This window comes from Hyperoodon ampullatus (assembly GCF_949752795.1).
Source record: "Hyperoodon ampullatus genome assembly, chromosome: 4".
In the NCBI taxonomy this organism is placed as follows: Eukaryota; Metazoa; Chordata; class Mammalia; order Artiodactyla; family Ziphiidae; genus Hyperoodon; species Hyperoodon ampullatus.
Window position 1 is genome coordinate 27,999,997 of NC_136917.1, and position 26,001 is coordinate 28,025,997.

The 26,001-nt window shown below is 54.6% G+C and overlaps 2 protein-coding genes across 3 annotated transcripts; both read left to right on the top strand.

Moving 5' to 3' along the window:
- The first annotated feature begins 1,162 nt into the window (after positions 1 to 1,162).
- Positions 1,163 to 16,351, top strand: ANKRD24 (ankyrin repeat domain 24). The gene is made up of 20 exons (XM_079702721.1): positions 1,163 to 1,216; positions 2,242 to 2,372; positions 2,450 to 2,538; positions 3,527 to 3,591; positions 4,089 to 4,146; positions 5,687 to 5,757; positions 5,949 to 6,055; positions 6,231 to 6,418; positions 6,911 to 6,939; positions 7,561 to 7,641; positions 7,783 to 7,890; positions 8,506 to 8,550; positions 8,640 to 8,738; positions 9,580 to 9,652; positions 9,885 to 10,003; positions 10,180 to 11,583; positions 14,121 to 14,288; positions 15,487 to 15,612; positions 15,841 to 15,906; positions 16,090 to 16,351. The coding sequence occupies exons 1-20, from the start codon at positions 1,178 to 1,180 to the stop codon at positions 16,165 to 16,167; spliced, it is 3,144 nt and encodes a 1,047-aa protein (XP_079558847.1). The 5' UTR covers positions 1,163 to 1,177; the 3' UTR covers positions 16,168 to 16,351.
- Positions 16,352 to 17,776: 1,425 nt separating this feature from the next.
- EBI3 (Epstein-Barr virus induced 3) lies at positions 17,777 to 24,371 on the top strand (the record flags this gene model as incomplete). 2 transcript variants are annotated; one of them, XM_079702624.1, is made up of 5 exons in its annotated part: positions 17,777 to 17,849; positions 18,470 to 18,593; positions 20,295 to 20,473; positions 22,125 to 22,282; positions 24,219 to 24,371. In XM_079702624.1, 5 exons carry the CDS (start codon positions 17,777 to 17,779, stop codon positions 24,369 to 24,371), a joined length of 687 nt encoding a protein of 228 aa, XP_079558750.1. The 2 variants fall into 2 exon arrangements, with proteins under 2 accessions (XP_079558750.1, XP_079558751.1); XM_079702625.1 differs by having other exon boundaries at positions 18,473 to 18,593.
- Between the last annotated feature and the right edge of the window lie 1,630 nt (positions 24,372 to 26,001).

A 26,001-nucleotide genomic window follows, 5' to 3' on the forward strand; every position in this document is an offset into this window, starting at 1 on the left:
GGCTTCCCTCATAATAGCCCTGATCACCTTGGTTCATAAATCCATGGGTGTATCTGTCTCCCCAGGGACCTCAGTGATAGCAGGGACATCTATCTTCGTCACCACTGAGTCCCAGTGCCCAGTGCAGTGTCAGGCACTTTGTAGCACGAGTGGACTGAATGAATGAAATACACATGGCTCAAAGGGCTTGGCCTTGTGAGTCACACATTAACGGAGCAAACATTCACCAACTGCCCACCCCACCCTGGCCTCTGCCAGGGAGGCCTCAGTGGGACCCTGCTCTCAAGGGGCTCCCAGTCTGAGAAAACCAGCAGAACACAGACCCTCCCAGCCCCTTGGAGTTAGAGCCAAAGGCTGTGTCCTCTCTGTCTTTCAGTGGTTTAACTGAGCACCTACTATGTCCTGCGTCCCTAGGATTCAGTATTAGATATGCACACAGCCCAACCACATCTTTCTTTGAATCCGTGTTTATGGCGCACTATGTTCCAGGCCACATATATAGCATCTCATTTAGTCTTCCCAGTAACCCTCTGCAGTAGGTACTGTTTAATATGAAACCCATTTCCTGGATGAGGAAAGTGAAGTTCAAAGCAGGTAAGTATCTGGGCCGATCTTATAGATGGTAAATCCGGGTGTGTGGAGGGCAGGGGGCGTGGCGGGGGGGGGGGTGCCCTGGATTCAAATTCAGGTTTGTCAGACTGCAGAGCCCCACTGGTGGATGATGAATGAATGAATGAGTGAATGAATGACTGAGGGAGAGCCCGGATAGCCCAGCGGCAGTGGAACCGGACCGGGAGTCACCTGAGACCACCCTCCTATCCCACACTCCCCCTCTTCCCCACCCCCACCCCCCCCAGAGAGGCGGAGACGAACGCAGGCGGGTCCATGGAGATCCTGGGAGCCTGGCCCTCTTTGCCTCAGCCTCCCGGTGGCAAGAAGGTCAGGTCGGGCCACCGCGGTGCCCCTCCCCCAGAGCCCAGCCCCCTTCCCTGGCACTCCCCCCCACCCGTAGGGGAGGGGCCGGGAGGGGGGGCAGCAGGCGGGGTGCGCGGGGGAGGGTTGGCGCGGGGCTTGGCGGGACCGCGCGGGCCGGGCGGCCGAGCCCCGGCATCGCGGGCCCTTCCCTCTGGTCACCTCCCGGAGCCCGGCCGCCCGGCCGCCCGGCGCCCTGGACACCATGAAGCAGCTGTGCCTTTGCGCCGCCGCCTCCTTCGCGGTAGGGCCGGGGGAAGGGGCGCGGGAGTGTGGCGGGCGCGGGCCCTTCCTCCCCTCCCCGTCCCGCCCCTCCCCGCCCCCTGACCTCGCAGAGCCTAGACCCTCCAGCCTCAGACCCGCGAAGGATGATCAGGGAGGAGGGAGGGGGCGGGGCAGAGACTGGGGGGGATGGATGGGACATTTGGGGGGACAGTTCTGAGGACAGATGGGGACATAGAATTTAGAGGGCATTTAGAGGGACAGTTTTGGGGAACAGTTTTGGATGGGATCATTTGTGGGGACAATTTGGATGCTGTTTTGGGTGATCTTTTTGGGGGAAAGGTATTGACATTTGGAGAACAGTTTTGGAGGACATCTGGAAGATTTTAGGGGAGGACATTTTGGGGACAGATGATGGGGTCATTGGGGGGATGATATTGGAGAACATGTCAGGAATTTGGGGAAGACATTTTGGAATGCATTTCAGATCTTGGGACGTTTGGGAGACAATTGTGGCATCTCAGAGGCAGTCAAAGGATAGATGGCCGAGGATGGTGCTGGGGGACATTGAAGCAACCGTTTTAGGGGTTCCTATGGGAAGACTTCGGAGGGTGGTTCAGAAAGGGATATGATGAGGTGATATTGGAAAGGTGGCTTTCACTAAGGGATGGGCTGCGGGCCTAGGTTTGGGGGACAACTTTTTGGAAAGATGCTGGGGGCTGATCTGGGGATGGTTTAATGGTACGATGGTGGAAGTGGTGTATGACAGCTGGGGCGATGGACCTGGGGGCAGATGCTGGGGACCCAGGCTTGAGGGATGCTGTCTCAGGCCCCCACCCAGGACCACTCCCCCCGGCAGCTGCGGCTCAGCCCCACTGACCTTGGCTCCTGCCCACCCTGCGGCCCCTGCCCCATCCCGAAGCCGGCAGCCAGAGGCAGGCGCCAGGCAAGTGCCCAGGCCGGGTGGTGAGAGCCCGGAGCCCCTGCTGGGGGAGCGGGGAGGGGCAGTGACCGCCAGTCCCATGTTCCCCTGGGTGTGCCCCACAGAGCCAGGACTGGGGCAAAAGTGACGAGCGGCTGCTGCAGGCCGTGGAGAACAATGATGCCGCACGGGTGGCCTCCCTCATTGCCCGCAAGGGGCTGGTGCCCACGAAGCTGGACCCCGAGGGCAAGTCCGCGTGAGTGCCCACGTCCTGGGGGTGTGATGGCTGAGGGGTGGCCACCCTGCAGCTGACCCCTGACCTCTGGCCTCCAGATTCCACCTGGCGGCCATGAGGGGTGCAGCCAGCTGTCTAGAGGTGATGCTGACACACGGCGCCAACGTTATGAGCACGGATGGGGCAGGTACTACCCGCCGGGCCCTGAGGGAGGGAAGAGGAACTCAGACCAGGTGCCCAGCCTGAGGGTCCAGCCAGGCCCTGCTTCATGGCCTCCATGTCCTGCTGAAAAGGGGGGGTTCTCTTCAGTACCCCCCAGGGAGGCACAGGGGCGACTCAGGCTGTGGTACCCAAGGATGGAGACCATGGCCGGCAGCAAACAGAGTGAGTCAACTTGTGGATCGGGGAGAGCTGGGACTCAGGTAGTGGCTCAGTCAGAGGAAGTAATGGAAACAGAGGAGCATCTGAGCTTGAGGAGGATCTGGGGGCGTGAGAATAACAAGTACAGTTTTTTTGGAGGGGAGTATCTGAGGTGCATGGAGTAGCTGGGCTTTAGAGTTACCTAGAGCTCTGGGAGTAGCTGAGACAAAAGGAGAATCTAGGTGTGTGACTTAACTAGGGCCCTGAGGGATAACTGTGATAGAAGACATGGCCAGAGGGAGTAGTTGGGACTCAGGGAATAGCTAGGCATGAGGCATAGCCACATCTGAAGCTTCAGGGCAACAAGTATAGGAGCCAGGATGTATGGGTACTGGGAATTTGTAGAGTATCAAAGAAAGTGGCATAGCTGGCACTTTGGTGTAGTTGAGCTTATATAGAGTAGCTGGAGACCTGGGGAGTAGCTGGGGACCTGGGGAGTAGCTGGTGACCGAGGGAGTAGCTGAGGACCTGGGGAGTAGCTGAGGACCTGGGGAGTAGCTGGCGACCTGGGGAGTAGCTGGGGACAGTAGTGCTTGAGGAGTGGATGGATGTGGAGTGTAGCTGGGATGAGATTGTCTGGGACACCTACTAGCTGAGGCTTGGAGAGTCTCTGGTCCCAGGGAGTAGCACGGTTTTGAGAAGTACCCAGGTTTGGGGACTTGTTAGAGTCATCACAAGTAGTTGACACAGGTTTGGGGGGCAACTGGAAGTTCCCTGAGTATCTGAAGCTCAGTACATTCTCTTCTCCCTTTCAGGTTACAGTGCCCTCCACCTGGCCGCCAAGTATGGGCACCCTCAATGCTTGAAGCAACTACTGCAGGTCATGCCCTTTCCTGCCTCAGATACTTCCCAGCCCCAGATACTCCCTTGCCCTGACTACTCCTGAGTTCCAGGAATTCACTGAACCCCCAGTTACCCCTGAATCCTTCGTATTCCTTGGCCCCTTTTACTCCTGAGTCCCAGCTACTCCTTGGACAACCAGATACTCCCTGAGTGTCCAGCTACTTCCCACACCCAAGTTATACTCCCAATACCAGCTATTTCCTGAGCCCAGCTTCTCCCCAAACCCCCGGCTGCCCCTGGGCTCCCAGCTAATCCCTCTTTCTCACCAATTTTCATAAAAGCCAAGAGAGTCATTTGGGGGCCTGTGAGAAGTGGGTTCCACAGAGCAGGTAGGTGGGAGGGGAGAATGGGGGAGGCAAGGAGCCTGAAATACAGCAGAGCCCAAGGAGGGGCAGTTCCTAGAGAAATTAGGCAACAGGGATGGCTCCTAAACAGAGATGGCTCCACCTCCAATGACACGCCTCTCCCCCCCAGGCATCCTGTGTGGTGGATACTGTGGACAGTAGTGGGTGGACGGCCCTGCATCACGCAGGTGGGTGCAGCCTGGCCTCGCCCTGGCCACCATGGCCCAGAGGGTGCTAGGCTTGGGAATTATTCTACCTAGGGCTCTGGGGACCTGCCTAGGACATTCCACCTCCTTCCTCACAGAGCCCCTACTGTGTGCCAGGCACTGGGCTTTGCATTATCCTCAGTGACCCTTTGAGCCATGGACGATGATCATTGGACAGACAAGGGGATTGAGGCTTATCAGCAAGAAAGTGGGGAGGATCCAGGCCGTCTGACCCAGAAGCACAGCCTACTGTATGCTGGGCCTGGGTGAGGACAATCAGAGGGTGACCAGAGTATAATTTGCTTCAAGGAACTCCTAGGTTATCTCAGGAAGGCCAAAGGTCCAGGCAGCCTTCATAGTTATCAAATCCAAATTCCTTTCCCGAGGGAGGGAAGGGACCCACCCACCTGAGCCAGGGCCCAGCCCAACATCTGTCCACCGTGCCCATGACATTCGGGAATGTCTTTCACTTGATGACTCAAGAAACGTCTATCCTCTTGGGAGCGTGGAATACATTTGCTCTGGAGTTTTATTCACTGTTGAAACATTCCCTGCAGTTGGAGTACGCTGCCACCTAGTGGTGGCAAAGCCTTTGATCACGTTATGGAAGCTCCATGGTTTTTTTCTTTCAATAAATATTGAGTACCTGCTGTGTGCCAGGCTCGGTTCTAAGCAATGGGATTAAAACAGCAAACAAAACCCCATAAGTCCTTGGGCACACAGCAGGTAATCATATAGAGTTTGATGATTTTTTTTAGCTTTTTTTCTTATTTTATCTTTTTGGCCATGCTACACAGCACGTGGGATCTTAGTTCCCTCACCAGGGATCGAACCCGCGCCCCCTGCAGTGGAATTGTGGAGTCTTAACCACTGGACCGCCAGGGAAGTCCAAGAGTTTAATGGTTTTCCAGCAACACTTCCTTGCACAAAGCCCTTCCTTCTCTCTTTGAGGCTCTGGACATAATGCACCTTGTCCTACTTTCTTGATGACCAAGTCCTTCCAAGCTCCTCCCTGCCTCGGGGTCCATGTCCATGCAGTGACCTCTACCCTCCCCCTTTCACCATCAAAACTCAAGCTCAGATCAAACCCCAAGAAGCCTGCCCAACCTCAGCGGAGGTCTGATCTCTCTAGTAAATATTAACACTCTTTGTATGAGGGTTTGGTATATAGTCAGTACACAATAAATGCTGGTTGAATCAAAAGGGGTTAAATACATGAAAATCGGTGAAACGTTCCACCCTAAGAGGGACCCACAGTGGAATGTGGAAGGAGCTTGGGACTGGGAATTAGAAGACCTGGGTCCTCATCCTGGCTCTTTCTCTGACCCCTTGGGTGACCATGGGCCTGGCTGGGCCTCAGTTTCTTCGTCTGTAAAATAGGAGTCATGTCTTTGTCACTGATCTTCTGGGGGAGGTGGGAGTTTCTCATGAAATAAAGCATAAGAATCACACTCAGGCAGAAGGCCCCCGGAAAATATCAAAGCCATGCCCTTCCTACCCACCTTTCTCTCTCTCTCTCCAGCCGCTGGCGGCTGCATCTCCTGCTCAGAAATGCTCTGCTCCTTCAAGGCACATCTGAATCCCCGAGATCGGGTGAGTCGTTGGGATCTTGTGGGGAAAGATACTGCATTTGAGGTATGCTGCCACCAAGTGGCAGCATCCCAGGCACCCTTTGAAAAGTATGAAGATTTGGAGGGAAGCTTGGGGGCCGTCATAGGCTTCCCCACCTCCCAGAGTCATTCTCTCACGCCTTGTCTCATCCCTCTCCCAACCCCCTCCCCCAGCTGGGTACAACACCCCTCATCATAGCAGCTCAGATGTGTCACACAGATCTGTGCCGCCTTCTCCTGCAGCAAGGGGCTGCTGCAAATGACCAGGACCTTCAGGGCAGGTGAGCATCTCCACTCTCAGCCAGTCCATTGTGTGCTGTATGACTTAGGCAAGTCTCTTAACCTCTTTGGGTGTGCGATCTAGTTGTCCTCCTCCCCCTACCCAGCCTGGGTGTTGAGGAGGGTGTGGTGGTTTGAAAATGTCCTCACCCCCTCAGTAGCCTCCTCTTCTGGTAGGACGGCCCTGATGCTGGCCTGTGAGGGAGCCAGCCCCGAAACAGTGGAGGTGCTGCTGCAGGGTGGGGCCCGGCCGGGCATCACTGATGCGCTGGGCCAGGACGCTGCTCACTACGGCGCCCTGGCAGGGGACAAACTCATCCTACACCTCCTGCAGGAGGCCGCCCAGCGCCCCTCACCACCCAGCGGTATGCAAACCCCACCTCTGAACAATTTTGAGCACCCTCCTCCATCTTCTAGGTAATTTCTTGTCACCCCTTTCTCTCCCTCCCTACTGTGGATAGTTTCAAGGTATCCCTATTTGTATTATAGGAGGTTTCATTGCTCCCGTCACACTACTCAGGACAGTTTTGAGGAACCCCAGAGCTTTTAGAATAGCCTAGGGGTCAACTCTGTTTTCCTGGATCATCCATACTCTTGGATCTTTACCTTACCTAAGAATTGGCCCTTCCACTTGCCCCATCCTGGAGATGCCACTGTTCTCTCTTTTTGAGAGTTTCAAGGCCCCTCCTATGAGTATTCTGTCAAAATGGTTGATTCCTACCTTAAAAGTCCTGATTCTGGGGGGAATTGGGAGCCCTCTCAAGTCCCCTGGGCTCACTAATGCCCTTCCTAGGGCTAGGAGTGGAATCCCTAGAACAGTGCTTGACCCTGCTTCCCTCTTTCCCCTGCCCTCCCAGAGGATGACTCAGGCGAGGCATCATCTCAGGTACGGATCCCTAAGCAGCGAACAAGTCCCTCTCCCTGTGCACACACGACCTTCCCCCTTGCCCCAAGCTCCCTGGGAAGAGAAGGAAGAGATGGACCCTTGACTCAGGGTTAGTACCTGGAAGGACCAGGTTTGGGAGGAATGCAGCCTTCAGGGTACGCTGCCACCAAGTGGCAGCAGCACCCACAGCATAACTCCCAAGACTCAGTGAGAACACTGGGGGGATGGGGCTAGGGTGGGATGGTAGAGGGAACTGAGATGGGTGAGGGCTGGTGCAGTCAGTGAAGGAGTCAGGTCTGGCTTCTTTCCCTCTTCCAGCACTACAGCGTCTCAGCTCCATAGGGAAAGAATCGTAAACAATTGGGTCTCGCTGGGGAAAGTACCAGGGCATGGAGAGGGGCAGAGGGTAAAACATAAGATTTAGAACTCTCAGGAGATGTGGTCTTGCCCCCTTTTATGCCGGGATAAGTGAGGACCAGCGAGAGGCAGGGACTCACTCGAGATCACACAGGAAGTGAGGGCACAGTTGGGGCTGGTGACAGAGAGTGGGTTGGCTGTGTTGGTTTATTTGGGTGGGAGGCTGGCATGTCCCCCATGTACCCCCTCTACCCCTCCCCCCAGAACTCTGTGTCCAGCCATGAAAAGCAAGGGGCCCCCAAGAAGCGAAAGGCACCTCAGCCCCCTGCCAATATCCCGATGCCGGTGAGAGATGCCCTGGCCTTGGAGGGGGGGAGGCATGGAGGGACTCCAGGCAGGATGGGGCGAAAGCTCTGGCTCAGGTATGCGAGGGTACAGTCCTTGGGCCTCATGTAAAGGTGGTGGGTTCCCGGGGTCGGGGGACAGGATGATCAAGATGCCTATGAGGAGATCGTGCGGCTGCGACAGGAGAGGGGCCGCCTGCTGCAGAAGATCCGGGGCCTGGAGCAGCACCAGGAACGGAGGAAGCAGGAGGTGAGGGGCCTCAGAGACATGGGCCTCGGGCTAAGCCTGCAGCAGGTACCATTTTGGGGGTACCCTACCTCTTCTCCCTCTCCAGACACACGGGTCTCCTCGGTATTCCTCCAACACGCCAGGCACGGTGCTGCCCCCGGGCCTTTGCATGTGCTGTGGCCTCTGCCAGAAACACTTTCTCCCAGATGTCCCTCTGACTCCCTCCCTCCCCTCCTTCAGGTCTTTGCTCAAAGACACCTCCCCTACCCAAATTATTTAAAATTGTTACACCCCCCACTCACTTCACAGTTCCCTTTATTTTTATTCAAAGCACTTACTGCTATTGGATGTACCATATATTTTATTCATATTCACCCATTGGACTGTAAGCCCACGAGGGCAGACATGGTTGACGGTGCCTGGCTCACAGTAGATGCTTGATAAGTATTTACTGGATGGATGAATATTTGAGTAAGTGAGTGAATGAATAAATAAACGAATTAGTGGCCCTAAAGGGGGTCTGGCACAAAATAGGCCAGAGGACGTCTGTGGTTGGGATGGAGAGCCACTGAGCAGGAGGTGGGCCAGGGAGGCCCCCCAGCCCAGATCCAAGCCCAGGCCCCTTTCTTCCGTCAGCTGCCAGAGGCGGAGGCCAGCTCCCTCCACAGCCTGGAGAGACAGGTAGGGTGGAAGGTGGGGGGAAGCTGGACGGCCAGCTGCCCAGTGTTTTCCCCCAGAGACCCACTGAGCCCCCCACTGCCTCCCTGCAGGTGCAAGAGCTACAGCAGCTGCTGGCAGAGAAGCAGGAGGAGAAGGAGAGTCTAGGACGGGAGGTGGAAAGTTTGCAGAGCAGGCTGTCCCTGCTGGAGGTGGGCCCAGCGGGGAGCAGGGCAGGGGTGGGGCTTCTAGGGGCAGGGCCACCATGGGCGGGGCCACCAGGGGGAAGGGCCTCTCTTCTGCAGCTGCATGGTAACCACTCTAATACACATAGTCTCACACACATGCAAACACAGAACAGACAAACGTACAAACACAGGTACACGTAATAGACACTTTTAAAAACACAGAATCACACATACGTATATGCAGAGATGAACAACCACGCTTGTATACATGTGGTCTTACACATACAACAGGCAAACACACAACAGACACATCTGTGGGTGTATAATCACACATGCACAACAAATACTTGGGCACACACAGCAGATATTTCTCATTCAATCACGCACCTAGGCAACACACCCACAAATACATGTACACACACAAGTATTTCTCAAAATACATAATTACACAAACATAGATACATGTACACAACCATATTCACGCACATGCACACATACAGAAACACAGAACGGTCACACACCACAGACTAAAATACAAGTGCAAAATCACACACAGTCACGGGGATTCACACAGGAGAGACCGGGACCACTGTGCATGCCCACACGTGCACACACACACTCACCGCAGGCCCACAGACCCTGAACCACTGTTGCAGGTACTCACACACAGGCAGACAGCCGTGGCCCCATGTAGAATTGTAGACACACCCTTTCAAGGACTCACTCCCATCCCTCTCTTGGTCCCCTGTGACCAGGTGGCACGTACACCCCTAGTTGTTGGAGTTATGGTCACAAACTTGGGGGAAACATGGGGGCTGGAGGGAGGGCAAGACCCCAAGCTGGACCCTGATCACCCCCCAACCAGAATGAGAGGGAGAACACCAGCTATGACGTGGCCACCCTGCAGGACGAGGAGGGTGAGCTGCCCGACTTCCCAGGTGAGCTCCCACCTGCCCTCCCCCACTCGTTGTGTCTGGGGCCCCAGGAGTTGGAGCCTTGACCCATAGGCATAGAGAGAGGTTGCATCTGGGAGGGAGCTTGGCCTGCCCCATTAGTTATTCCACTCCCCAAAGCCTGCCTGCCCCAGGGGCCCTGACCCATGGCTCCAGACCCCCAGCTCCCACTCCTCGTGGCCAGGACCCTGGGGCCTGACTCTGTGTCCCCTGCCAGGGGCTGAGGCGCTGCTCTCCAAGCACCTAAGCCCATCGGCCCAGGAGCTCTTGGCCTCGCTGCAGGAGCAGGTAGCCACGCTCACCAGACAGAACCAGGAACTGATGGAGAAGGTCCAGGTGGGGAAACCGAGGCCTGGGAGGGTTGGCTGGGGACAGACCTGAGGACCTGAGGGGCTGTTCCCCGGGGGGTTGGGCGGGCACGTGGCTGAGTCTGTGGACAGGGAAAGTGGCATGGCTCCCCTGTGCCCCCCATGGCCACTTCACCTCTTGCCTGGCTCCCCTGCCGCCGTCAGATCCTGGAGCACTTCGAGAAGGACGAGATGGAGGCTGACAGTCTGGCCGAGGTCGTCCCTCTGGCGCTGTACGACTCTCTCCGGGCTGAGTTTGACCAGCTCCGCAGGCAGCATGCCAAGGCCCTGCAGGCGCTGGAGCAGCAGGAAGCACAGGAGGGCCCTGGAGAAGAGGCAGCCCCTAGGGAGGGCAACGGCCCAGGAGCCAAGACCGCTAGAAACGGACCAGTGGAAACAGAGCTTAACGGCACTGCAGCTCCGGAAACCAGAATTAATGGAGCTGAGAGCACAGATGAGGAGGCTGCGGGAGTAGAAACCACGGAAGCCAGAGCTTTGGAAGCAGCATCCATGGTGGCTGAGGCCACGGAAACAAGACCCACGGACGCTGAGGCCACGGAAACAGAGGGTGTGGGCGCCGAGTGCGTGGAAACAAAGGCCACAGGAGCTGAGGTCACAGAAACGAAAACTCTAGAAGAAGGAGGAAACTCAGAAGCAAAGGCCACGGGAGCAGAGTCCACAAATATGAAAACAGAGGAACCAGAATGGAAGGCCAGTGGAACAGGTGCTGTGCAGGAAGAGCTCACAGGCACAGGGACCACAAAAACGGAGGCCATGGGAGTGGAGGCCACGACCCCCAGGGTCACCACAGGCCCCACCCTGCACCCCAGTGCTGCCGAGCTGGAGGCGGCCCACGGCAAGTGCGAGCCTGCGGAGGCCGAGGGTAGTGGGACTGGCGGGGTCAGCAGCGGTGACACAGGCCAGCTGCGGGCCGCCCTGGAGCAGGCCCGGGAGGACCTCCGAGACCGGGACTGCCGCCTCCGGGAGCTGGAAGCGGCCTCGGCGCGGCTGGACGAGGCCCAGGCCGGCCGGCTGTTGGCCGAGGAGGAGGCTCGGGGCCTGCGGGCAGAGCTGGCCCAGCGGGAGGAGTTGCGGCTGGAGCTGAGCCGGGAGCTGCAGGCCCTCCGGGAGCAGCTGGCTACGGCCGCAGCCGCCGGGGAGCAGCAGCGGGCCACAGCCATCAAGCTGGGCCAGGCGCGGGACGTGGCTGAGGCCCGGGCTGCTGAGCTGGCCGCGGCCTGTGAGGAGGCTCGGCGGGGCCTGGTGGAATTGCGTGAGGCCTCTGAGGTGCTCCGCCAGTCAGTGGTGCCGGCCTCGGAGCATCACCGTCTGCAGGAGGAGGCCCTGGAGTTGCGGGGCCGGGCGGCCAGCCTGGAGCAGGAGGTGGTGGCCACGGGCAAGGAGGCCGCCCGTCTGCGGGCAGAGCTGGAGCGTGAGCGTGTGGGCAGCGTGGCCCGCCTGGAGCACGAGCGCATTGTGGATGCCCTGCAGGCCGACGTGGCCCGGCTGCAGGGGCAGCTGGAGGAGCTGGGGCGACGCCACGAGAAGACCAGCGCCGAGGTCTTCCAGGTGAGTGTGATGAGATCCTCATCAGGCACAGCCAGGAGCCAGTTGGTGGTCTGTTCTGACCCCACAGCCGTGCGATGTTTCGACCCCATCGGTTTCAATCCTGCAGAGACTTGACGCTGCGATATATCCAGGTGGACCTTTGACCCTGCAGCCATTCTGACCTCCTGGGTGTTTCAACTGGTGTTTTCTTTTTAAAAACCTTTTGGCCATTTTGACCCCATCATTTTTTTTTTTTTTAATAGGAGACAATCTATCTATTTATTTATTTATTTATTTGCCGTGTTGGGTCTTCGTTTCTGTGCGAGGGCTTTCTCTAGTTGTGGCAAGTGGGGGCCACTCTTCATCGCGGTGCGCGGGCTTCTCACTATCTCGGCCTCTCTTGTTGCGGAGCAAAGGCTCCAGACGTGCAGGCTCAGTAATTGTGGCTCACGGGCCCAGTTGCTCCGCAGCATGTGGGATCTTTCCGGACAGGGGCACGAACCCACGTCCCCCCCATTGGCAGGCAGATTCTCAACCACTGCGCCACCAGGGAAGCCCGACCCCATCATTTTTTCTAATGGTTAGCCCTTTTTGCCATCTTCCTTTTTTTTTTTTTTTTTTTTTTTTGCGGTACGCGGGCCTCTCACTGTTGTGGCCTCTCTCGTTGCGCAGCACAGGCTCCGGACGCGCAGGCTCAGCGGCCATGGCTCACGGGCCTAGCCGCTCCGCGGCATGTGGGATCTTCCCGGACCGGGGCACGAACCCGTGTCCCCTGCATCAGCAGGTGGACTCTCAACCACTGCGCCACCAGGGAAGCCCGCCATCTTCCTTCCTTCCTTCCTTCTTTCTTTCTTTCTTTATTGCTGTGTTGGGTCTTTGTTGCTGCAGGAGGCTTTCACTAGTTGCGGTGAGCGGGGGCTACTCTTCATTGTGGTGCGTAGGCTTCTCATTGCGGTGGCTTCTCTTGTTGCGGAGCACGGGCTCTAGGCACGTGGGCTCAGTAGCTGTGGCTCGTGGGCTCTAGAGCGCAGGCTCAGTAGCTGTGGCGCACAGGCTTAGCTGCTCCGCGGCATGTGGGATCTTCCCAGACCAGGGCTCGAACCTCTGTCCCCTGCATTGGCAGGTGGATTCTTAACCACTGTGCCACGGGGGAAGTCCCCGGCATGTGGGATCTCTGTTGCGGTGCACGGGCTCAGTAGTTGCGGCACACGGGCTCTCTAGTTGTGACACGCGGGCTCTAGAGCATGTGGGCCTAGTTGCCCCGCAGCGTGTGGGATCTTAGTTCCCTGACCAGGGATTGATCCACACCCCTTGCAGTGGAAGAAGGAGGATTCTAAACCACTGGACAACCAGGGAAGTCCTGAAGGTGGATCTTTTGACCCCATCTCTTCTCTTAAATACACACACACACACACACACCCCGCAAAAAAACCTAGCAACTGTTTTTAACAAATATGTGAATAAAAAGCCACATTTGTCGGTTGTCATCAGGAAAGCATTTTTCTCTCCAAGCCTCTGTTTACTCACCTGTATAATGGAGCTAATAATAGTTCTTAGTCCTCACATGAAAATTAAATGGTTTAATTTTACTTAGGACAGTGATGGTACAAGTGATTAATAATTGCAGCCAGGATTATTGTTTTTCCAAGAACATACTCTTCTACTTTTTTTTTTTTTTGGCTGCACTGCTTTTAGGGATCTTAGTTCCCCGACCAGGGATCTAACCTGTGCCCCATGCAGTGGAAGCGTGGAGTCTTAACCACTGGACCGCCAGGGAAGCCCTATTTTCTAAATTTTACCTTCCTTCATGATCACTTCTTTTGTGGGTAAATTTTGCAAGCCTGATTTGATTCAGACTTAGTTTTTTGGGTTTTTTTAAATTGTTAAGGTGTAGCCGGTCTTTACTAAGTGGAACATCTAATTATTATCCATTTTCCCTGACCTATTATTTCTATAAAGGCCAATGATCCCCCCAGGATCAGTTTTTGCAAATCTAACACTGCTCCAATCTTGATATTTTTGTGAAAATGCAGTCATCAATTTTGGGGCATTTGTTTGCTTTTCATCCAGACTCTTCTGTTTTTCCTTCATTTCGTAAGAAATCTACAAACCTTCACACCACTGGCAGAGAAAAGAACATTGGTTATATTGTAATAATAATGGTAATAACGTTCATTATGTAATAATAACACCACCAACAACATTACAAACTTGAAGATAGCACTTACTGTGTGCCAAGCACCATTCTAAGTGTATTCCATGTATTTTCTCATTTTATCCTCACAATCACCCTGTGACGTGGAGGCTCTTATTGTCCTCATTTTACATATGAGCAAATTGAGACACAGAGAGCTTATGTCACTTGTCCGAGGACACAGCTTGGCAGAGTCAGAATGTTCATTGTGCCCAAAGAAATCCAGAACTTCCCTGAATCAAATTCCTTGAGGCCAAATGGGCTTGAATAGCCTCAGACCAAAATAGAAGGGTCACAATCTTTGGTGTCCAGGCATCTTTGGGGTCCAGACATCCTCAGGGTCACACATGGGTTTGGGCCGCAGGTGCAGCGGGAGGCGCTATTCATGAAGAGTGAACGGCACGCGGCTGAGGCCCAGCTGGCCACCGCAGAGCAGCAGCTGCGGGGGCTACGTACTGAGGCTGAGCGGGCACGCCAGGCCCAGAGCCGTGCCCAGGAGGCCCTGGAGAGCGCCAAGGAGAAGGACAAGAAGGTGGGTCCCCTTTTCTTGTGCTCAGTCGGGGGCCCCCCACTCGACAGAAGTTGGAGGGAATCTAAGAATGTCCCAACTGAAAGAGCCTTGGGAAATCAACCCATTTTCCAGATGAGCAAACAGAGGCTCCAAGAGGCAAACTGAGTGTCTCAAAGTCACACAGCACCTCACTAGACAGTGGATGTGACCCCCAGAGCCCCAGGTGCTTTAGCACACAGAGAAACCCAGCCCCAACCTGCTGTGTGACCCTGGGCAAGTCACTTGACCTCTCTGAGCCCCAGTTTCCACCTCTGTAAAATGAAGATAAAATTGTGGTAGGGATTATGGTTTATTTGTAGCAATGTTCCTCCCCCTCAGCACTAGTGACATTTGGGGCTAGGTTATTCTTTGCGGGGGACCATCCCGGGCACTGTGGGGTGTGGAGCAGCATTCGTGGTCCCTACCCTCTTGATACCAGGAGCACCCCCAGTGGTGACAAACACAGATATTGCCTGGCATCCCCGGGAGGCAGGATCTCCCCTGGTTGAGAACCTCTGATCTATAGAAATAACTGTAAAGCCCAGCATTTATTGAGTGCCTGCTGTTTGCTGGCACAGTTTAAACTTAATCACAGCAGCCTACCAAGATGAGAAGTGTGATTCTCTTTACAGATGAGGAAACTGAGATTCAGAGGGTTTAAGTCATCTTCCCAAGATCTCCAGCAGGGGAAGGGTAGAGAAGGACCCAAACCCTGGCCTGTCTGACCCAGCCCAACCAGGCCAGGCTGCTTTCGGCCCTCCTGTTCTGTCTGTCTCCGCTTTCACTTTCCGGGACTCCAAGATCCACGAGCTTTCTCTGTAAAGGGCCAGACGGTCAATGTTTTGGGCCTTACTTGGCCACGGCGCTCAGCTCTGCCGCCGATGCAGGAGCTGTAGACACTGTGACAATGAATGGACTTGTACATTTGGCCATGGAAATGTGAATTTGGTTTAATTTGCACATGTCGTGAAATGTCATTCTTCTTTGGACTTCTTCCCCCTCAACCATTTAACATGTGGAAACCATTCTTAGCCGATGGGCCGGACTCAGCCTGCAGGGCAGAGTTTGCTAACCTCTAGGAGGCGACTTTCCCTCCAAGGCCCGTCCTTTGCCTGGAAAGGTCGCAGGCTCCCAGCCCCGGGCTCAGGGTGGTAGCTGACCCTCCCCGATCCCACTTCAGATCACAGAGCTGTCCAAGGAAGTCTTCAGTCTTAAGGAGGCACTGAAGGACCAGCCGGGAGCCCCAGGCTCCTTGGAGGTGGAGACCCTTCGCGGCCAGGTGAAGGCTCTACGGGAGCAGCTGGAGGTGAGAGCCTCGCCCACCTGCTGGGCACAGGGGTCCCAGGAGGGTGACGGGCAGGCAGGAGGTTGGGCACATGGGCCAGGTGTGAAAGGAAAACAGTTCAGTATTTTAGCAAGCAACACTCTCATGCCGGCGCCTGCCATCAAAATAGGGGCTCGGGGTGCAAAGGGGGCTTTCTGGCATATCTTGGAGGGGATTCGGCTTTTCTGAGCGCCCTCCCCACACCCACAGGAAGCTGCCAGGGACCACAGTGCAGTGGTGGCCTTGTACAGGAGCCACCTCCTCTACGCCATTCAGGTGAGTCACCCTGGCTTTGGGTGCGCCACTGCTGCTCTCTGGGCCTCAGTGTCCCCATCTGTACAATGGGTCGCTGGTCAAGGGAAGAGGTTCATGGCCTCCGGGACCGGGAGGGACGGGGAGGGGAATGGAGAAGCTGGGTGGGGGGCGGTGGGGAACGCTTCTCTCCACCTCCCGCCCCAGGGTCAGATGGATGAAGACGTACAGCGGATTCTGAGTCAGATCCTGCAGATGCAAAGACTCCAGGCCCAGGGCCGCTGAGATCAGAGCACCGCCCTCCGCCTTCCAGGCCCCGAGTCGGGGCTTCCAGACTCACGCGCTGACCATCCGTACTTGGAGACCAGCCTGGGCTCCTTCCCAAGGATCCCTCACTGCCTCCACGGCCCCACTGGTCCCTGCATGCGCTGGTCAGTCTAGACCCTGGCCCTGACCGTGTACCCTTCCCTGCGCCGGAGAATTTGTGAGTCCCTTCCCTCACGTCTGGTCTTATCGTCAGACGCCACCCCAGGAATAAAAGCTCACGGAGCAGAGGATGAAAGCATCGTGTGGCCTGATTGCTGAGCTCCCACTGCAAAGCGGGGAAGGAGCGGCCCAGAGCCGGGATTAGGGGTTAGGGTGATGAGAGCAAGGCAGGACTCAGCCCCCGAGAGGAGCACCATGTTACTATGTTACTGGAATATCTTTCTTCTTTCTTTCTTTTTTTTTTTTTTTTTTGGCCACGCCACGCAGCATCTTAGTTCCCAGACCAGGGGTTGAACCGCGCCTCCTGCCTTGGATGTGCAAAGTCATAACCACTGGACTGCCAGGGAATTCCCCAGTTACTGCCCTATTTTTTTTTTTTTTTGGCGGTATGCGGGCCTCTCACTGCTGTGGTCTCTCCCGTTGCGGAGCACAGGCTCCGGACGCGCAGGCCCAGCGGCCATGGCTCACGGGCTCAGCCGCTCCGCGGCACGTGGGATCCTCCCAGACCGGGGCATGAACCCGTGTCCCCTGCATCGGCAGGCAGACTCCCAACCACTACGCCACCAGGGAAGCCCACTGCCCTATTTTTAAAAGTCAGAATGGGTTCCCAAAAGTTCATGATGAACAAAATCTGCAAATGTCAAATGAAGACAGAATCTGAGGCTGCACGACTTACCTCACTGTCCTCACCCTAAACCCAGCCCTGGTGGGAGTGTCCCACACCCTCCCACAGCCTCTTTGCCCCTGGGCCAACCCCCTGAAATCCCCTGGGGGTTCTTGGCTCTTTCCAGCTTGGGCAGGAAGGCAGCTCCGTGTCCAGCCTGTTCCCCAGGTTTCCTCAGCATCCAGCAGTGGCTCTGCCTGTCCCCGGGCGTCCCAGGCCCTTGGAGAATGTCCACGGTTCAGGGCCGCCTTCCCAGAGCCTGGGTTTCTGCCTCTCTGTGGCCTGGAGTGTAGAATGTGGCTGGCGGGGGGGGGTCCCCATCTCTGTGGTTGATGAGTGACCGGCATCTTCTGTCGGTGCCAGCTGCTCTCTGTTCCTCCCCGCCCTGGCCTCTCTCTGTCTTTCTCCCTGTCATCATCGCCCTCCCCGGCGTGCCCCCTCCTCGCTGCAGCTGGAAGGAAGTCTCTTCTGGGAAAGGCCACAGGGTCACCACTTCTCCCTTTCGTGGCCTCCTCCTTCTGCCCCCACCTTTGGGGCCTTCCGCACCCGAGACTGAGGGTGGCCGGTGAAGGGACTGGGGACTCCTCCTCCAGAGCCCCATGAACCAGGCAGTGAGTCAGAAGGGGAAGGGGAAGTAGGGGGCCTCGACTGGGGGCTGGGCTTTCCCCTGGGTGAGACCTGAGTCCCTTGCCTGCCTGAGGGTGCTCCCTGCCCCAGCCCCTGAAAGCAGATCCCGCCTGAGCCATGGCCCCAAGACTTGTCCTGGTCCTCACCCTCACCTTCTGGGTGGGTTGCTCACTTTGCTGCGGGAGAGAAGGTATGTGGGGATCCAGGGTGGGTAGGGGGAGCCAGGGCAGAGGGACACTCTCTGAGGACTGGACTTTGTCTGCCGTGGAACATTCTGGGTGGGGTGGGAGCTCACACACCTTCTGTATGACTGCTGATGGGAGGGGGTTACCATCCCATTGCATGGGTGGGGGAAACTGAGGCACAGAGAGGGCAAGAGCTACCCCAAAGGGACCAGGAAGTGGCAGCCACAGCCCGGAGGAAGGGAGGGTGGGAGAGAAAGAAATTTTAATTGTATCCATTCATTTCATGTGATTCAAAACAAAACCATTACAAAGAGGGGGTCCGGTAAAGCATCTCCCTCCCACCAGAAATCCCCGCCAACCCTAGGTCCCCTCTGTGGCTCCTTCAACCTCAGTTTCCCCATCTGGAAAATGGGCTAATAGTTCCTGCCTTGGTGGGTTGTAGCGAGAGTGAGAGATGATGTAGGTGCCTTTCATTCAGGTACTCATTCATTCCACAACCTTTATTAGGCTCCTAATGTGTGCCCAGCACTGGCTGGCAGTGAGTTGGGGCCAATCCACGGTAGGGCTTTGACAGTCCCGGGTGAATCAGAAGCTCACGCTCTCCCTCTCTCTCCGGGTCCCCGAGCAGCTGCCACCCAGCCCAGGGTGCGGTGCCAGGCCTCTAGGTACCCGATTGCAGTGGATTGCTCCTGGACCCTGCCGCCTGCTCCAAACTCCTCCAGGCCCACGTCCTTCATTGCCACGTACAGGTCAGAGAGCCTGGAGGGCTTCCTGGGGATTCTACATCTGGGCTGACCCCCTAGGATCAGGGCAGCTGGGGACTTAGTGAGAGCCTGAACCCCTCAGAATTCTAGAGCACCACCAACCCTTAGAAATATACTCCCTAAAATATGTACTGTGAGCCACATGTGGAGGGTAAAATTTTCTAGAAGCCACATTTAAAAAAGAAAAAGAAATGGGTGACATTGGCTTTAATATTTTATTTAAATAGTATCTAAATATTCCAAATGTTTATCATTTAATATGATCGAATGCAATGTACTTTAACATGCTTATATACGATTCATATATTTAAACATACTAGACATTGATTTCATAACATTTAATAGGATATCTAAAGTATTATTTCAACATGTAATCAATACTTTAAAAATTAATGAGAAATTTTGCATTCGGTCTTGTTATACTAAGTCATGGAATTCCATGTGTGCTTTACACATGTGTCACACCTCAATTCAGGTGCTAAACATTCAATCAGAAATTCTTTTTTAAAAAAAAATAAATTTATTTATTTATTTTTGGCTGCTTTGGGTCTTCCCGTTGCTGCCCGCGGGCTTTCTCTAGTTGTGGTGAGCGGGGGCTACTCTTCATTGTGGTGCGCGGGCTTCCCATTACAGTGGCTTCTCTTGTTGTGGAGCATGGGCTCTAGGTGCACAGTCTTCAGTAGTTGTAGCACGCAGGCTCAGTAGTTGTGGCACACGGGCTTAGTTGCTCCGCGGCAGGTGGGATCTTCCCGGACCAGGGCTCGAACCTGTGTCCCCTGCATTGGCAGATGGATTCTTAACCACTGCGCCACCAGGGAAGTCCCCCAATCGGATATTCTTGATCTCTGATTAGATTTCATAACATTTGTGTTTGGAAAAGTAGATTCACACACCTGAGTTGTTCTGAGGAACTTTCCCACGCTTTCTGATAGGTGGAAACTTTTCATTCAGATTAGATGAAATAAATCAAAAAGTCCCACTCAGTTGCACTAGCCGCGCTTCATATCCACAGGGCAGAAGCAGAACGTTTTGGATGCTGTGGAAGTTTCTGTGGACGGTGCTGAGCTCCAGGCTCTAGAGTCTGAAATCTTGGGGTGTCAGAACTCGATTGAATTGGAATCTTATTATTTCGGCTTCCAGAATCTGTGAATCGTAGACCTGGGAATGTTGGAATTCTAAGGCTGGAATGTTGACATTCCAGAAAGCTTTATTTATTTATTTTAAAAACTGTATTATTATTATTACTTGGCTATGCTGGGTCTTTGCTGTAGCATGCGGGTTCTTCTTCGCTGTGGTGCACAGGCTTCTCTCTAGTTGTGGCACGTGGGCTCCAGAGCACGCGGGCTCAGGAGTTGTGGCGCGTGGGCTTAGTTGCCCTGCGGCATGTGGGATCTTAGTTCCCCAACCAGGGATCGAACCCGTGTCCCCTGCATTGGAAGGCGGATTCTTAACCACCGGACCGCCAGGGAAGTCCCCCCAGAAAGTGTTAGAATCCGGACCCTAGCATCTCCCTGTGGGGTTTTACCCCCGACCCTGGGTCCCCCGGGCTCTGTGATGTTGGAGTGAGGGGTCCCTAGGATCACACAGCCAAGAGCAGGACTCCTCACCTGCTGTCCCTACTTGGGGTCCAGGGCACAGGGGGCCAGCAGGAAGTGCTGGGACCCTCACAGTGCACTCGGTGTCCAGGCTTGGCGTGGCAGCCCATGGGGAGAGCTGGCCTTGCCTCCAGCAGACACCGGAGGCCACCAGCTGTATCATCCCTGACATCCAGATGTTCTCCATGGTGCCCTATGTGCTCAACATCACGGCTGTCCACCCCCGGGGCGTCAGCAGCAGCTTCGTGCCGTTCGTCCCAGAGCACGTCAGTGAGTAGGGGCAGCAGTGGGGGTGCGGAGGGTCACCCTTGCTTCTGCTCCTCCCCCCCCCCCGCACGCCCACCTCCCACCTGTCAGGATGAGATCCTGTCCATCCCTCACGGATTCTGTGGGCTCTACCTTCACAATTCAGCAAGAATCCGCCCACTTCTCCCCTCTCCTGAGCCCCTACTTGGTCCAACCTGCATCACCGCCCACCTGGACCAGTGGCAGCCCCTCCATCCTGGTCCCCTATCCCTGCCCTCACCCCCATCTGTCCTCCTCACAGAAGCCACCAGAGGGCGCCTGTGAGCACTCAAGTCAAGTCCCATCTTGGGCTCCTGCCCTCTTGCCCACAGTCTGTCCTCCCCGCAGCAGCCACCAGAGGGTGCCTGTGAGCACTCCAGTCGGGTCACCCCTTGGGCTCTTGCCCTCTTTCCCACAACCTGTCCTCCCTACAGCAGCCACCAGAGGGCGCCTGTGAGCACCTGAGTCAGGTCCCATTGTTGCCCTGCCTACAGCCCTCCAAGACTCCCACCATCTGTTCCTGTCCCCTCCCTGCCCTCCCCTCCTCCCTCTCCCACCCTCGCTCACTCTGCTCCAGCCACAGGGGCCTCCTCGCTGTTCTTCCAACACACCAGGCACAGTCCTGCCCCAGGACCCTTACCCATGCTGTTCCCCCTGCCCGCAAGGCTCTTCCCCCAGGTCTCCACACTGTTCACTCCCTCACCTCCTTTAGCGCTCAACTCAGATGTCACCTCCTCAGTGAGTCCTCCCTAAGCATTTGTTTTAAATTGCAAACCATCATACACTGCTGGTGGTTATTAGAAAACAGACTGGCAGTCCCTCAAAGAGCTAAACATGTTACCATGTCATCCAGCAATTCCAATTCTAGGTATATATCTAAGAGAAAATGGAAAGCACGTTTGCAGAAAAACTTGTGCATGAATGTTCACAGCAGCATTATCCATAATAGGCAGAAATTAGAAACGACACAAATGCTCATTAACTGATGAATGGATACACAAAACGTGTCCATCCCCACAATGGCATATTATTCAGCCATGAAAAGGAGAGAAGCCCTGACACTTGGTACAACATGGATGGACCTTGAGAACACGATGCTCAGTGAGAGAAGCCAGACACCGAAGGACACACAGTGTGTGATTCCATTGATGGGAAACGTCCAGAACAGGCAAATCCACAGACACAGAGAGTGGGTTTGTGGTTGTTAGGGGCTGGGGAGGGAGAATGGGGGGCTGACTGCTCACGGGGATGGGGCTTCTTTTGGGGAGATGGAATGTTCGGATTAAATGGTGGTGATGGTTGCATGACACTGTGAATATACTAAACCACTGAACTGTACACTTTCAAAGGGTGAATTCTCTGGTATGTGAGTTATGTCTCCAAAAACATTGCAACCCACTACCCTCCTTACACTCCTGAGCTTTCTTCCCTCCTCTTTATGACCTTCGGATCTGCCTCTTGTGTCTTATCTTCTGCCTGGGGGGATTGAGCTCCAACGTGACAGGACTACTGTGTCCCCAGTATCCAGAACATCCCTGGACACTCAGCAGACCCTCAATTAATATTTATTGGTTGGTTGGTTGAATGAATGAATGAATGTGCCCTCCGCTGACCCTGCCTCCTGCTTGTCCGTCAGTCAAACCAGACCCTCCAGAAGGTGTGCGCCTGAGCCCCCTCCCTGGGCAGCGGCTTTGGGTGCAATGGGAACCCCCCCGGTCCTGGCCCTTCCCAGAGATCTTCTCACTCAAGTACCGGATCCGCTACAAGCGTCACGGAGCTGCCCGCTTCCGCCAGGTGAGGAGGATGAGGTGACGGGGAGAGCGGTTCCCGGGTAAACGGAAGAGCATGTGCAAAGGTACAGTGGGGTGTGGGTCACAGCTTGGGGTGCTGGTGTGCGACGTGAACGCAGCCCAGCAGTTCCACTCCTGGGCATCTACTCAAAAGAATTGAAAACAGGGCCTCGAACAATTATTTGTACACGAATGTTCACAGCAGGACCACTCACAATGGTCAAAAGGTGGAAATAACACAAGTGCCCATCAACGGATGATGGATAAACACAATGTGGTCCCTCCACACACGGGAACATCACTCGGCCATGAAAAGGAGAGAAGCCCTGACACTCGCTACCACGTGGATGGACCCTTGAGAACACGATGCTCAGTGAGAGAAGCCAGACACAGGATACACAGTGTGTGATTCCATTGATGGGAAATGTCCAGAACAGGCAAATTCAGAGAGACAGAGATTGGATTAGTGGTTGTCAGGGGCTGGGGGAGGGAGAGGGGGTGAATGCTAATGGGGATGGGGCTTCTTTTTGGGGGGATGGAATGTTCTGGAACTAGATGGTGGTGATGGTTGCCCAACACTGTAAATGTACTAAATGCCACTAGATTATCCACCTTGGAATTGTTAATTTTACGTCATGTGAATTTCACCTCAATTGAGAGCACCAATATATTGTTTTCCATTTTTAAAAAATAAAGGCAGGGTATCAGTCAGTGAGCATATGGGCAGGGCAGTTGTGTCCTGGGCAGCCTTGGATGCTGGGCTGAGGAGCTGAGTCTTTGCAGGGTTTAGGCTTTTGCAATCCTGTCCCTTAGAACCTTCCGCAACAGTAGAAATGTTCCACATCCACACCGTCCAAGACGGTAGCCTCGGGCCGCGTGAGGCTGCCAAGCGGTTGCAACCTGGTGAGGAGTGCGGAATGGGCTTTTAAAGTTGATGTAGTATTCATTAATTTAATTTTGTAAATGCTTGCAATTTTAAAATTGAGACAGAATTTACATGCCACGAAGCTGTCTGTTTTAAAGTGCACAAGCCAGTAACTTTGGTGTATTCGCAAGATTGTGCAATGATTAATTAATCTAAATTTAAAATGTAAAGCGTCACATCCAGCTGCCATATGGGACAGCTTGTGCAGAGGAAGGAGGGACATAGTCAGACCTGAACTTGGGAAGCTGCCGGTGGTGGCTGACATGGGACATGCCAAGGATGAGGAGGACCCCGATGTTGGAGGGAGAGTGTGGAGTGGCGGGGACAGAGGGGACAGGGCGGAGAACCCGAAAGGCAGAGCTGAGAGGGTGTCTCATTGGTGCCCAGGGATTTTAATCTGTGGAGGTGCCTGAGTGAGGACATGGAGAGGTCAAGGCCATCGAAAGAAGAATTTATTACATTTCCCCAGAAAAGAGGACACATCACGCCACGCGGGGCCATGTGGGCAACTTTGGGACATCAGGAGGCTGAAGTGGGAACCAGGGGAGAGCCCAGGCCAGAGGTGGATTGGGGTTTCCTCGGGGAAGGCTAGGCGGGGCAGGTGAGCAGCTTAGGGTAAACAAGTTTGAATAATTCCAGTGGGCTCGGCTGCAGGGTGGTCTCTAGTTGCTTGGCATCTGGCCCTGGGGTGATTTAGGGCAGGGTGGGGATGTGGGCTGGTGTGTGACCAGTAGAGAGAGGGGATGGATGGGGGTGTGGACTCGGGGTGGATTGGTTTTTATATGAAAGGCATGCTCCTGGTCGACCAAGAATTGGCTGGCCAGGGAGGGACAGGCTCTCCCTGCTCAGCAAGATGTTTAAGATGTCCGAAGATGTACAGGGGGCTGCAGAGGGCATGCCGCTGAGGATTGACATTGATGCCTGAGTCTTGGAGCAGCAGCTCGAACATGGGGACGGAAAGCTTGATCACATAGCTTCCTTGTTTCCACTGACCCAGACCGCCTTCTGCTTTCAGGTGGGACCAATTGAAGGCACATCCTTCACCCTCAAGGCTGTGAGGCCCCAAGCCAAGTACTGCATCCAGGTGGCTGCTCTGGACCTCACTGACTATGGGGAATCAAGCGCCTGGAGTCTCCCCGCCGTTGCCTCCATGACCCTGGGTAAGTAGTGGGGGTTCCCTGCACCCCCAAAGAGGGGCTTGTGCCCTTGACATCCCCCTAAGGGTGGATGGGACCTGACTGGCTTGGGTTCACTGCTGCCGAATTGCTGGGCAACCTTGGACAAGTGATTTTGCCTCTCTGAGCCTCAGTTTCTCAGTCTGCGAAATGGGGATGTACTCCCTGCCTCCTTTGACACAGTGCAATGTTTTGTGAACTGTGAATATGAGATTTTTTAAATTGTTTAATTAGAAAAGGATCATTGTCACTAGAATCAGGACTCTTCCTTCTTTTAACAGATCCACATGAGACCCTGGGAGGAGAGGACAGACCAGGACACACACACACAGTGAATCCCCACTGCCACACACGGGGTCAGGGCTGGACCAGAGGAAGAGATGGGGCTGGGGGAGTCAGGGCAGGGGTCGTGGGTATTCCGCCTGGGATGGAATGATGAATCCATTCAGTTCAGTTCAGTTTGGTTCACCTCAAAAGCTGCCCAGTTGTGAGCCCCACTGTGGGTGGACACCAATGGGACATGAGTTTGTCTGGGAAGCTCTCTCTGAGGAAGGGACAACACAGCCAGGCTCTGAAGGATTTTCTCAATCCAGGAGCTTCTCTGTACATCTCACTCAGGTCTCAATTCCAAGGTCACCTCCTCCAAGAAGCCTTCCCTGACCACCTCATCTAGGGCAAGCAGAATAAAGACCCCCCCCCAAAGATATCCATGTCCTAATCCCCAGAACCTGTGAATGTGATACCTTACACAGCACAAGGGACTTTGTAGATGTGATTAATTTAACAATCTTGAGGGTCCTTAAAAGACTGAGGATCTTTCATTAAGTTAATGAAAATGGGGACTTCCCTGGTGGTGCAGTGGTTAAGACTCCATATTCCCAATGCAGGGGGCCCAGGTTCTATCCCTAGTCAGGGAACTAGATCCCACATGCCTGCTGCAACTAAGAGTTTGCATGCCACAAGTAAAGAGCCAGCAAGCCGCAACTAAGGAGCCCACCTGCCACAACTAAGACCTGGTGCAACCAACCAAATAAATAAATATATTTTTTAAAGTTAATGAAAATGAAGTAGAGTTATATTGTATTATCCAGGTGGCCCCAAGGTAATCACAAGTGACCTTATAAAAGGGAAGCAGGAGGGTCAGAGGGAGACAGAGAAGGTGATGTGACAGTGGTAGCAGACGTCAGAGTGATCCAGGACCACGAGCCATAGAGCTCTGGCAGCCTCTAGAAGCTGGAAAAGACAAGGAAATGGATATTCTCTTGAAGCCTCCGGAAGGAACCTGCCACCCATTTTAGACTTCTGACCTCCAAAACTCTAATAAATGTGTTGTTTAAAAATATTGAGCTTGTGGTAATTTGTTACAGCAGCCATAGGACACTCATACATCTCAAGTAGCCCCTTCTCATCACTTTCCATATGTCTCCCTGTTTTATTATCTTCAGATCATTTACCAGGACCCGAAAGGGTTTTTGTGTGTGTTTATTGTCCCATCAGTCCCACCAGACAGACTGTGATCTCCATGAGGGCAGAAATCTTACGTCTTATTCTCTGATGTGTCCCCAGTGACTGAGCACGTCTTTGACACAAACATTTGTAAAAGGAAGGGAAGAGGCTAGGGAA